Here is a 13777-nt window from a genome sequence, read left to right as displayed (position 1 = left end):
TAGGGCTAAAAGCGTCATTTTGTTTCAGCTTAGAGCTTAACTTGATCGATGGACGAAACAGTGCGCCACTTTCTATATCCATTCGATTGGTCGCGATTCAGAACTTTGTGTGTTCACTTGGTCTAGGTCATTACTGGGTCATTATCTAATCAATTACAGGTGCCATTGGGCATTAGGCTCTATCGATTGTGTTGATTGGCTTCGCATCTGGGCACATTAAATTCGTTGCACACGCGCCAGAAATCACTCGGTATCCAATGGATACGTCGATCGTGATACGATTCGAAATGGATTTCTAAATCGCTTGCCATTTAATGGCAACTGTCAATGATCTTTCGGGGTAAACAATTGCTCGAATATCGTCTGCTGCCATCTTGCTAATGCTGAAATTGTTTTAACAATTAATTAGTCTTGGGTAAACAGATTGCAGATACTCCTGAGAGCCGGGAGACAAGAGCCGCAACCAGATCGCCATCATCATAAATTGTATCTGGCCGATTTGTTTAGTCTTTAGTCTTTGGTTCACTCGGAGATCAAGTGTTTACAAATTGGCCAGTCAAACAAAATGTTTTGTTCAAACAATTGAGGCAGCAAAAAAGTCGGAGACCAAACTTACTGGTCTGTTTTTTTTAGAAGCGGTTATTCGAGAGTTCAAGGGTAAACTTTTGATGCAAATGTGGATTAGCTAAATTATGGTTTAATAATTTTGAATGATTTGTTGCTTTACGGATATAATTTTAAACTTAATCATCCGATTTATTGCATTAAAAGTGATTGTTGCAGATTAACACCTTCGAAAATCAATAAAATCGAAATGGTTTCGAAGTATTTTGAATTTAGAATTTTTATTGGATAATAATCGATTTTTGGATTTCTCGGAACGGATTAATTAATCAAAGAATTTAATAAATTGATTTTTTTCTGAGGGTATCTTTACGTTGACACTCTAAACCATTTATTGTTCCCACTGGTTTTTTATCTTATTTTTTTGGTATTAAATTTTAACTGCTCAACCTGGTCGGCAGCAATTAGCCGAATGAATCGGGGGGTTGGCGAAGTAGTAACCTGTTTGCAGGGCACTGAACATTCAGCTAGAAAGAGTGTCGTTTCAAAAATTTATATCTCAATTTCACATCTAAATGCGAATAATCTTTTTTTTCTATGCCTCTATGTGTGCGTGTGTGTGTGTTTGTTGCCATTGAGTGCTGTGGGTTCATTTGATTTGTGTGTGAGAAACGCTGCAGCTGTTTGGCATTGGGGCGCTGGAAACCCGCCCCAAACCCCAAACCTTCTCCCCGCTTTTCAGGGGTTAACCGTTTACCCTAAACCGATATAGATCTGGCTTTTTTTCGCGTTTTGTTTGATATTTTTGGTCACAGAACATTCGCGCTGCAATGGAACAAAAAAATAAAAACTTGGATTAAATGATGAGTTAAGCACAGAAATAGGGTTTAAACCGTTGAATATATTCCATAAGTACATAAAAACCGTATGTTATAAACTCTTTAAAGTTTAATCAGAAGAATCAAGACTTAGAAGTGACATTTTGATCTTAGGTTAAAGGTCTTTACCTAAAAGGTACTTAAACCTCCTCGAAAGCCACTTGTTCGAAGACATGGATCATTGGAGGCGACCCAGTTAGCGCCACATGTCGCGATTCCGTTTCCCCAATAAGCCGCTCAAATGGCCCAATGAAATATGCATATTTGATACGAGATGACAGCGTATCATGGGCAGCAATGGTGAGGGGTTGCCTTCATGGCGGGGAAGGGGAAGGCAGGAGCAGAGACTGATAAAGTCTCAAGTCACCCCGGAGGAGAAAAAAAAATGGGATTGCTCGACGTATATAGGAAAAACTGAAATGAAACGAGCTGGCAGATTTAATATATTTTAGTGCTACCCCCCGCTGCTGATGCGACCCGCCCTTCCACACCCCAATTACTCATATAAATTATAAAGAAATGAATCAGGGAGCTGGATTCCACGCCCATAAATAAAAGTTTTGCTGTAATAATTGTAATTGGTCAAACGGGAAACTTTAACTACGATTTCCACCCATCGATTTTGGGTCACTAGTGAATTCCTCTGGCAACTCAATTTGGTTTAGTTCCTTGTGATTCACGCTCGATGCACATTAATTGTACACAATAGGGATCCGCATATCCTTGACTACGATATAGCCACTCTCCCCCAGAAATGTATGAAATTTCCATTTCTGGGTTTTTGCTCATTTGGCGCTCCAAGTGAATTCAATGGAAGCCCAGTTTTGCCCCGATTGCTTTTCCTGCGTTTGCCATGGATGCGAATGTTGTGGAGTGGGGCGATGTGGTGACCTACATACATGTGTGTAAATGCACTGACAAAAAAGGGGAGACCAAATAAATATACTTCAAAAGTTATATAAATCTGTTCATCTGGAAAATCTTTAAGCTTTAAACTGCACTTTCTAAGCAAGGTTAGAAGCACTGAACCTTTTGAGACCCCTTTTTTTTTGAGTGTATTTTTTCAGCACATGATGCAGCTCCTTGGTAATCACTGCCACTACTATATAGTCTGTATATCTGGTCGGCATGTGGTCGCTGTCGCCGAGCTGCGTATATATCTCTCTCTCGATTTAATAGGCCCAATTAGTTAGATGTGTTGTGAATGTTCTGAATGCTCTCGCGTTCTTTAGGCTTTTTTCTCTGGCCGAGATTTAAGTTTATGAATATTCAATGAAGTGTGTGCCATAAATTATGAATGCCATTTGTTTGCATTTCGCCTTGATTTAATGGCCTTGAGTTGAAATGCCTAAAGCACAACCCCCTTTGAACTTGTCTTTAAGGTTTGGCATTTCTGTAACAACTAAGTGATTACTTTTGAAAATTCTTCAAGCAATAGTTTAAGAAATATTAAATTTTAGAATCGCATAAGTAAAAGTTTGATTAGATGACCCTGTTCCACCTTCCACTCAAATCCAAATAAATACCTCCACGCTTTCCATACCAGAAATAATTTCTCATTACTCACCACCCACCCACACAAACCGAGGACATCCTGTTCCTGAGCGGAAGTTGGTTGGATAATTCCGCAATCTGGCCATTAGCATAATCAGAACGTTTGCCAAGAAAAAGAAAATGTTTGAACACGCCAACTGGGAGCGAGGGAAATATGAAATGGGAAATGGCAAAGACGCCTCCGCTGGCGGCGCACTTAAACATTTAAATAAAAATGATAACTTTATGCGAAGGGGGTAAAATTAGATGTGGGGTCCAAAGCGAAACCAAAAATGTCATTACAGGACTTACAGGACGACGGACGCAACAGAGAAGCAGCATCCACTGACGCCAAGTAAACGTTTTCGCAAATAAAGGGAAAAAATCTGTGAAAATGGTAAAGCAAATCCCGCAAAGTATTAGAAAGTCCATGGAGTTGGGGGCTGTTGCTCCTGTCTGCGAACAGGTTTCGTCGTCAGGCGGGCGTCTGATAGAAACCCCAATCCCGCACTTACCCATCCGCCCTCTAATTCTCCACCGCCCACTCACATGTCCTGGCAACGGTGATAAATGGCGCCAATGTGCCGCCTGGAGTCGCGACGCGTCGCAATCGCTTTTTCGGTGTCTTTTTGAAGGGATAAGCGGGCTGGATCCACCCAGAAAAATTATTAAAGTTATTCTTCCCTTTAAAAGTGGTTACAGGAAAATGTGGGTACGAGTATTAATTAGTTAGAATTTTTTATTTATGTTTAATATAGTTTGAATATACCACAAAATATGCATTTTGTACGATTTAATTCAAACATTTTCGCTGTGTGTGTCCTGCCAACTTTTGGTTAGGTGGAATCTGCGTCAAGTTGCCTTTACCAGTTAGTTTAGTTTGTAATGCTCCATTTAGCCTGGCTGCCAGTGGTCCCATCCTACTTTTTGTCATCCCGATACCTATGTATGTGTGCTCCCGCACAAAAAAAAAAAAAAGGAAAGTACAGCTGATGACAAATCCACACTAAACGTGTTTGATTCTATTTGTTTCTTCTCCTTTTTTTTAAGCACTGCCATGACATGTAATTGTCCTTTTTTCCACCTAGACGGGATTGGGAGTTACTTGATGGGGTGGATAGGGGGGTATTGGGTTGTGTAGACGATGTCGATTCGCTGTCATTACGCTGCTTACACGCGGTTATTTATGACAATTGTTGGAAAATATGAATTGACAGCGACGACGGCGACAGGCGACGAGGTCTGGTGAAGACATCTTCCAATTAGAGAGTGGAGGATATACGTTCGTTCTGCTACTGCGAGCCATAAAAATGTCGACAGACAATTGAATGGCACACAAGCGCGGCGAAAAGGAAGCGCAGTGCCTTGTCCTTCCACCCAAGAAGCAATTGCTTACAAATCGTTACATCAGCGCAATGAGTCCCAAGGATTTGCAAATTTTGCAATTCTTTTACATTCAATATTTTCTTTTTTTTTTTTTTGGTTTTTGCAAAAAATATATATGTTTCTCTCTCATCTCGTTACAGAACTCCATACGTCACAATCTGTCGCTGCACAACCGCTTTATGAGGGTCCAAAACGAGGGCACCGGCAAGTCCTCCTGGTGGATGCTGAACCCGGAGGCCAAGCCCGGCAAGTCTGTGCGCCGTCGTGCCGCTTCCATGGAGACGTCCCGGTACGAGAAGCGGCGCGGCAGGGCCAAGAAGCGGGTGGAGGCACTGCGTCAGGCGGGTGTGGTGGGCCTCAACGATGCCACGCCCTCGCCCAGCAGCAGCGTCAGCGAGGGGCTGGACCACTTCCCCGAGAGTCCGCTCCACAGGTAACTATCAACTGCGATGAGTAAATAGTAGAGTATATTAAATCATAGAACTAGTTAATTGCTTAGCATTTATTGATTCTTAGTGCATTATTTACACCTAATCTAATTTTTATAGATACTCCTAGCTATTATATCTTTGTAGATATTTCTGAATTATTTTTCATATAACAAAAACTAAATATGAAATCTGGAACTTAGGCATTAACTTATAAAAAAAAGAAAACTTTTTGAAAGTCCTTTAATTAACTTTTGTTATGAGAAACTATAGCATGTTTTTTTTATAGTTTTTAGAGGTGATAGGATCTTCAGATTTTTTAAATTAATTAAATAAATATATTCATCTAGTTTAGTTGCCCAACTAGCGCTTGTAGAGCATGATCTCCAGATTCTTTTTTTTTTTAGATATTATAGCAGAATGTGCTTAAGTTTCACAGTCTTCTTGATCCCACTTCACTTGTGCCGACTCTATAGTCTTGTCTATAAGTTTTTTTCTACGATTATTTAATTTAATTTACGTGCGTTTTTATTACATTTTTATTTATTGGTTTTCCTCTTGTTTTTTCTTTTTTATTTTTACCTGCGATGACAAAGTGGCGGTGGCTTCCAGTTGTCGCCCGATTTCCGGCAACGCGCCTCATCCAATGCCAGTTCCTGCGGACGCCTGAGCCCCATTAGGGCGCTGGATCTCGAGCCCGACTGGGGTTTCCCCGTCGACTACCAGAACACAACGATGACGCAGGCCCACGCCCAGGCGCTCGAGGAGCTGACGGGCACCATGGCGGATGAGCTGACGCTGTGCACCCAGCAGCAGCAAGGGTCAGTTCTCGATGGCTGTTTACCTCAGTTTGTTTAAGTGCCCATATATGTCACACAATATGTCCCGGTCCCACCAAACCTTTTGTTGTTTCATATAATTTATTGCATGCCGTATAGAAAATCAAACTAGCTTGAGCTTTGCACGTTGACTGACCTCAGATATCTTTCGCGTAATATAAAACCGATCTATAAAGTCACCTTCTCTTCTCGTTCTTGCCACCCAACGATCGTACGGTTGGAGCAGGTTCAGTGCCGCCTCGGGACTCCCCTCGCAGCCCCCGCCCCCGCCCTACCAGCCGCCACAGCATCAGCAGGGGCAGCAGCAGCAGCAGTCGCCCTACGCCCTCAACGGCCCCGCCCCCGGCTACAATACGCTGCAGCCGCAGTCGCAGTGCCTGCTGCACCGGTCCCTCAACTGCAGCTGCATGCACAATGCAAGAGATGTGAGTAGTAGCTAGAAAGTCCTGAGTCCTTAGAGGATTGGAAATAGAAGAAGAACTGTTTTAACAAATATTATATTCAATTTCCCAGGGTCTCTCGCCGAACTCAGTAACCACAACAATGTCGCCCGCCTATCCAAACAGCGAGCCCTCCTCGGACTCCCTGAACACGTACAGCAACGTGGTGCTCGATGGTCCGTCGGACACTGCCGCACTGATGGTGCAACAGCAGCAGCAACAGCAGCAGCAGCAACAAATGTCCACCAGCTTGGAAGGTAATTATGAATGCCCCAGCTATATTTTCACACTTCTTATCTGTGCCACTATCCTGCTTATCTTCCCTCTAACCGTCTGCCGTCTATGAAACTCCACCTGTATCGATGCGATATGCTAGATAATAACTGCGCCTCTACTTTGATAGGACAATGCCTGGAGGTGCTCAACAACGAGGCGCAGCCGATAGACGAATTTAATCTGGAGAACTTTCCCGTGGGCAATCTCGAGTGCAATGTCGAGGAGGTAAGTGGTTAGAGAACCCAAATCATCCATTCAAACACTCTAATGTGTATACATCATTCCCATAGCTGCTGCAGCAGGAGATGAGCTACGGCGGCCTGCTGGACATCAATATACCGCTGGCCACGGTCAACACGAACCTGGTCAACAGCAGCAGTGGGCCCCTGAGCATCAGCAACATTAGCAACCTCAGCAACATAAGCAGCAATACCGGCAGCAGTCTCAGTCTGAATCAGCTGCAGGCTCAGCTGCAACAGCAGCAGCAGCAGGCGCAGCAACAGCAACAGCAGCAGGCGCAGCAGCAACAACAGCAGCATCAGCAGCACCAGCAACAGTTGCTGCTGAATAATAACAACAACAGCAGCAGCAGCCTGGAATTGGCAACACAAACGGCTAGCACAAATCTGAATGCCCGGGTGCAGTACTCGCAGCCCAGCGTGGTGACCTCGCCACCATCCTGGGTCCACTAGATGCACCAGGGGATCGATCGTAATCCCAATCCCTGGGACGATCGTTAGCCGGTGGTAGTCGTCGTTGTTGTGTGTGTGCGTGTGTGTTGTTTGTGTCGCCATTGGAACGCTTTAAACGCTAATTCTAAGAACCGTAGTGTAAAGAGTTGTAAGCAGCCGCAGATGGTTGGGAAACTGGAAACGAGGATGCTGATGCGGAGTCGGTGTCTTTATCGGGTATGCAGCAGCTGCAGGATCAGTGAGCAGAAAGCAGGAGCCGCAGCTGGACCGCCACTAAAAAGTTTACAAAGTAAGTTTGCAGCATATAAACAATAAGATATTAAATACAATATAGAATGCATCATATGAGGGATAAAGTATACAAGGATTTCTTAAAACGATAGTGGTTTTAATTATTAGTATAATATCAGTTTAATTTAAAGCTTAGAAACTTAAGTTATCCTGTTCACCGCACCGTTCGGTTTCAATTAACATCATCGTCCTGAAAAGGCATTCAATGTGACAGCATAAATTATGTTAATAATGTCATTTCACGGCGAACATTTTATGAATATGTAAAATGTGAAAAAGTGGCTCAGACCGGAACCACTCCCCCATTTTCAGTTCCTTTTCTTTCTGGCATTTTTTTAGGAGCGATTTCGTGTCCTGTTTATATACAAATCGTCTTCACTTGACTTCACTTCCATCCATGAATCTTTTATGGACACTCACTTCATTCACTTGGTGTATTGCTTTTCCGCTGCCGTGGAATTTGTACTTATTATGTGTCCGCTCGTTTTTTATTTCGCTCGCTACTTGAGGGCAATTACACGCGTTCAATTATCATAATACATTGTGAGGAGAGCAACAAACAAAATGTAAAATCGAGTGAAGAGGAATTGCTTTAAGTCCTTTTCAATTTGGGTGCTTTTAAAGTGAGAGGTTGGCGCGCGCGGAGCTCACTCAAATTATGGCAAATTAAGTCAATTTACCTAAGCCATAAAATATGTAAGAGCCACTTTGCTACCTTGGCAGGCCAGGACGAAGGATACGTGCCTCCAAGTGTCCTTTTCCCGTTTCCGCGCTAATTTGACTGGCCAAGCATGGCGAAGCCAAGGTAAAATAGCCTGAAGGCATCTCAGCACATGCAAACCGCGGCGCAAATTCGTCAAGGCAACTCCCCCGATTTGCTGCGATGTCCTTTTTGGGACCAGGGGCTAGGACTAGCGTCCGAAAGCAAATGCTGAAAAATTAATTACGTCCTTAGGGTGACTTATGCATGCCACTGATATCTGACCCAACTCCCGAGTCCCTCGATTTCTCGACTCAACCCACCTGGGGGCCAAGTGGCCAAGTGGCCAGGTGGGCAGTGTGGGTGCGGCTCAAATCAAGCGTGTTAAACGCTGCTAATATTGAAAAATTACGATGACTTGACAGCTGGTACTTTGAGATGGGTGAAAGGTGGGGTTGTTTAATGACGGGGATTTAAAACTGAGATTCGACAGGGTTCGATGCCAAAACTGTGCTTTTGAAGGTACAAATAATGATTACACGGCTTTTTATGTATGAGTGTTCGCACTCATTTGAATTAATTTTAAATAATGCTAAAGGACAATTGAACAATTGAATTTCTTTCTTTTTTATAATATTAATTGGTAGTATATATTTTCAAACAAAACGTTCTCAGTGTTAGATATTTAGCTTAAATATTTGATGTGATTTGTCTACGCTTTTGAATCCGCACATCCTCAAAGCACTTTATCTGGTATCTCAATTACTCTCATCTCTGATCCAGTAATTTGTGATACTACTTAACATTCTTTTTGCTTCTGTCCTTTTTTTTTTTGTTCCATTCTATTTCAATGTCACGACTGGCGACTGTCACCGCGCATTTTTGCTTTGTGCCGAAGTTTATCGAGCAAAAAAGGAAAGGTCCTCGGAAAAACCTTTGTCCTGTGCGTAGCCACACACAAATTGAATTCCACACTAAGTTGTGCTGTAAGCCAACAATTAGAAAACAGCAAAGCGACCAGAAAAAGAAATGCCAAACGAAAGAAGGACCAACTTGCTAAAGGACCAAGTTGTAACTTTGTCAAGTTTTGGCGCCAATCGCATGACGTGCTAATAAAATAAAATTGCCAACTTGGAGAGGGGTTCGAAGAAAAAAAAAAGGAGGAAGAAATGATTTCGAAATTTATGCCAAGTGCAAACTTTTGTGTTTGCCGGGGGTTTTTTCTTCGCCGCCTCCGCTTCATTTGAGTGAATAATTTGAATTGCATCAGCATCAGCAGTGGATTTCCATTTCTTTCACTTTTCATAATTCACCCAACTGACAGCCGCTAGAAGTTCTTCTCTGATTATGCTAATATCTTAAAGTTGCCTGCTAGCGGTGTGCGTTTGTAGGCTGATTTCATATTTCATTAAATGAATTATATATTCTTCAAATATAATAATAATATAACTTTAAGCGGCGGCTGCTTCTGCGCGCTCCGGTCTTATTAGCCAGCAACGACACATGCCACTCAAGAACTTGCCGCAACATCTGCCCAGGAGTTCGCCTATAAAACGCTGAAATGTTGTAAAATGAGATGGGGAATCTGGAAGACGGGGGGAAATCACATCATCGTCCGCAGATTGACTGACTTGACACATAATAAAGTCACACTCAAATTATGGCTGCAGATGGTTGTGCCACCGTGGGGCATGCCCCCCACCTTCTATTCTTGGTATGCACTCTTACAAATCGCAAAATCAAAAGTAAGAAGAAATTGCTTGGCTTATTAAAGCATATATTAGGTATATTAGTTTTTAAATTCATCCACTTCTTTCATTATTGTTTCTCCTATATTAATTTTTGTTTAATAATACTATATTTTGTATTTATGTTTGAAGAGAAATCTCAATTTAGATTTCTTCCAGTGCATATTTAACGGGGGTGCAGGTTGGTTGCCCTGGTGAAACCGCGCGTGAAACACAAAGGCATTTTCAGGCAATTTATTAGTTGACAAAAAGAAGGAAACACGAAAAAAAACCAAAGGAGCAGAAAAATGGGGAAAAATGTGCGGCTTCGTTGCCGCGGCCTATGTCAAATGCCGTGGCAACAGGATTCGAGAGCCGAAAGCCACAGGACCTTCAAGAGGACCAGAACTTTCGCTTAGGTGTTGAAACTTGTCCGCAACTCGCTGAATTATTCAGAGAGCGAAAACTTTTTTCCGTCTCACATTTGATTAAATTTTAATGCCAGTGCATCATTAATAAATTCCCTGCGGGTGGCCGCGAAGAAGGGAGGTTTGAATAAATTGAATTAGCGACAGGATTTGTCCGGCGGGAGCTAATCCCCGCAGATTGTTTGGCAAACTTTGGACAGGTTTGGCCGGCTCCAGCAGAAGTGTCAGAACTAATTGTCCAAGTGCCGGAAAAAGGCAGAAGTTAAATTTCGCCCTTGCATCGGCATTCAAATGAAAATTTCATTATCCTGGCGGCAGCGGGAAATCAATTTGTCAGCATGGGGAAATGTACGCGCTCTTCGGCACTTCATAATACAAATTGTCAGCAATTTAATAACATTTAAGCTGCCAACAGCGGCCACAATGATAAGCGAGGCCAGACATACTCTCTCGCACACACATACACGCACGCAAGGACCTGTTCGGAAAGGTCCTTGTGGCAACAAACCGCATTTACACTCACTTAACTCAACACGATGCGGAGGTCGCTTTCCATGGCTTTTCACCCCGACCCAGAGAAGGGAAAACAATTGCCAGGAAGCGAGAAAAGGGCTTGTGTACAAGCTGCTTAAGGTCCTTAAGGACCCACACACACACTGGCACGCACGCTCAAACAAATAAAGCTCTGCGAGCGATTTAAACACTTGTTGCATGGACAAAGGATAATGACGTGACAGGAGCTAGCACTCCTTCAGCAGCAACCACAAACTCAGTCACCTTACGGTGCACAGAGAGACATAGTTTGCAACCAAATGTTAGCTCTAATATTAATTGATATTAGTAGTTCGTTCTTCAACAAAAAAAAAGCCCAATTGGCTTTTAATCTTTTCCAACACACAATTAAAATTACATAACTAACAAAGAATGATTTTTTGTAAAATAATTCTATCTCACATTATTCTTTCTGTGTAAGTTATAAAGCAAACAGGCAGCGCGTTTTGTAATAAACTGCAAGACAGCCGGAAGAAATGGTCGGAGTAACCGGAAAAGGGCAGAGGTGACAAGGACACCTGGTGGCTTCCCGTCCGTCCTGCCAATCCGTCCGTGAAAGGCACTGTAAATATGCCGCGGGATGAGGCGCGGTAGCACTTCTAATCACAGGCCTTGGCATACAGTCAGTCAATCACACACTCAGCCACAGTCACACACAAAAAAAAATTTAATGCCTCCAAGGAGTGGCGGCCATAAAGCGCTCATAAGTAGGCTTCACACTCCCTTCGCGAAATTTCTGGTCCTCGGGGTGTCGCATAAAATTCAATTGCAGGCCATAAAAACTGCGCGTGATCTACATACTCAATATAATTTAAAGCTGTAACTAATAAAATTGTCAGCGATAAGCGAGAAGCTTTGATTTTTATGTTTCCTTCGAGCGCCAACAATTTGCCAGCAAAAGAGAGAATTTATTGCGGGGGGCTGAGGAGGCTAAGATCTTATTTTAAATGTTTAGCGCCGTCGTTTTTATGGCATAATTCTGGCCGTTTGTAGTTTGTCCTTTGTGGAAATTTGCATAAAAATTGCCAGATTCGCAGAAGGGGCAAGTGTCGAGTGCTCTATCTCCCCCTCATCAGCCAGCTTATGAATATTTCTGTCAAGTGTCAAAAGCTATTAGACCCCCGAAAAAAAATCCCTGCATAAATTAGCCACTGGGAAGGGGGAAGTCTTGGTCAATTTCGGAACAAGCTGATTGTCCTTTCATGAAGTGTTCATCTGGGGCTGATTTACCCAAGATGAGGATGCTAACTGCCAGATTTCGCATTATAAAGTGACTTACTAAACTTTTGCCATTTCTTGTCTCGTTTCAGGATAAATCTGGTCGCTTCTAATCTAACATACATACAATACATATACATAGATATATAACTACAAATATATAGTTATGCATTACACATAGAAACGAAGCATACAAATAATACCAATTAATCACCAATAATTAGATGCTACAATTTGTGAAGTTCTCTGAGTGGCAGAAAGTTGAGAAAACATCTTTGGCCACCAATGAAGGGAAATTTGAATTGAATTGAAAACACGGTTTAGTTATTAGGTTCAACTTTGTACATATTAATTTTAATAACCTTGACGTAATGAAACCCACAAATAATAATAATACTTCTACTGATAATAAACAACAAGAAACAGCGTAAAACGTAAACTAAATGTTCGATAACTAACTGGAATAATATTTGCTAGCCAGCAGTCATCGAGGAAAATAGAAACAAGAAATCGGCAACAGAAAATATAAATGAAAAACAAAAGAAATTAGCACAATTATGTAATAATTAATGCTTAATTAATGTATTTAATTGAAGGTCTAATTGTAATTGTATATTTTTTTCTATAAAGAGCAAAGAAAACCCTTAAAGAAGAATACAACTTGTGTAAAAATTATGCTTAAGATTCGCAATGATATACGTAATAAATTCTCCGATTAGTTAGCACACATCAGATCAGCTCGGCTTTGAAAATAAAACCCTTTGTTACATAAATTTGCCAACATCCATATGTAGATCGTAGACCTATAACAAAGATTTGAGTGTTATACAATTAATTTCAAATATTAGTAAATGTAAATGTTGATAGGCAAAAGAGAAATACAAAATTATAACAGAATACCCACAAAACTCAAAAACCCAGCAGAACTAAAAGCATAAAGTAATAAGCAAATACATGCGCATCATTGTGTACTATTATGGGCTAAATGTTAATTATTAACTAGATTGTACAATTCAAATGTAGTTCATACTATTTAAAATGCAAAAACGGAGTGAAGATGAATAAACTGATGATTCAATATAAGAATGAAGAACTTAATCTTTGAATCAGGGCTTGAACGGGGTGTTGAAAGAAAAAAAAACTCTTGTCCTTTGTAGGATTCGGCCCACATCCTCTGGCCCGTTAAGCTTTCTAATAAAGCCGCGCTTTAGCCAGTTGATCCACAACAAAGGAAGACCCCCGCGCGTAAAGTTCCTTAGTTAAACCGGATGTGGCGCGTGTGCAGAAGAATGTGGATCGGAAGAACGAAGAATGCGAGAGCGAGATAGCAAGTCGTGCAACTCGCGCACTTACTTTGAGTGTACCAATTGGAAATGATTATAATTCCCAAGTGCATTTTCTCCGGCAGGACCCTTAAATAGGCGCATTTTTGGGGTCCACCCCCGCGTTATTATAAAGAGACTTTTGTTGACCTTGATACAAAGATATACAAATATATAAAAGCCTTATCGTTGTTGCTCGTTAGCAAACATATATAAAAGCTTTATACAAGCCAAATATTACAAGCATTTAATTGAGCGTTTTCTATTAAGCTCTTACTCACTTATTATTTCCCTTCAATATGAAGGTTAAATCAACTCTGCGAACCAAGCTCAAAAGCTTATTCCCAAATAAGCGACTCAAGCGATTTCCTCCTTTACGAGTCGAACTTGTAGAACCCATGGATATGGATGTGGATGATAATGATTATGATCCACCTATTGAGCCCATGGATATTGAAAATGAGTCACAACCGCAAAGTACTCAAATCCAATCGAATCCACAG

General features: G+C 41.6%; 1 protein-coding gene across 2 annotated transcripts in view; it reads left to right on the top strand.

Annotated features, from left to right (window-relative positions):
- LOC117143338 (forkhead box protein O) overlaps nt 1-13036 on the top strand; it is a 30553-nt gene extending 17517 nt beyond the window's left edge. Inside the window, exons 5-11 of one of the 2 annotated variants that reach the window (XM_033308001.1) lie at nt 4502-4794; nt 5386-5610; nt 5855-6053; nt 6142-6325; nt 6472-6569; nt 6635-7325; nt 12045-13036. In XM_033308001.1, coding sequence (XP_033163892.1) covers nt 4502-4794; nt 5386-5610; nt 5855-6053; nt 6142-6325; nt 6472-6569; nt 6635-7036 — 1401 coding nt within the window. In that variant the 3' untranslated portion in view covers nt 7037-7325; nt 12045-13036. Of the gene's footprint in view, nt 1-4501; nt 4795-5385; nt 5611-5854; nt 6054-6141; nt 6326-6444; nt 6570-6634; nt 7326-12044 lie in introns of both variants that reach the window. The other variant, XM_033308000.1, reaches the window with a different exon arrangement.
- The last annotated feature ends 741 nt before the right edge of the window (nt 13037-13777 follow it).

This window comes from Drosophila mauritiana, chromosome 3R, assembly GCF_004382145.1.
Source record: "Drosophila mauritiana strain mau12 chromosome 3R, ASM438214v1, whole genome shotgun sequence".
NCBI classification, from domain to species: Eukaryota; Metazoa; Arthropoda; class Insecta; order Diptera; family Drosophilidae; genus Drosophila; species Drosophila mauritiana.
The sequence above is the reverse complement of the archived record's forward strand: the minus strand, read 5'-3'. Positions and strand labels throughout refer to the sequence as shown.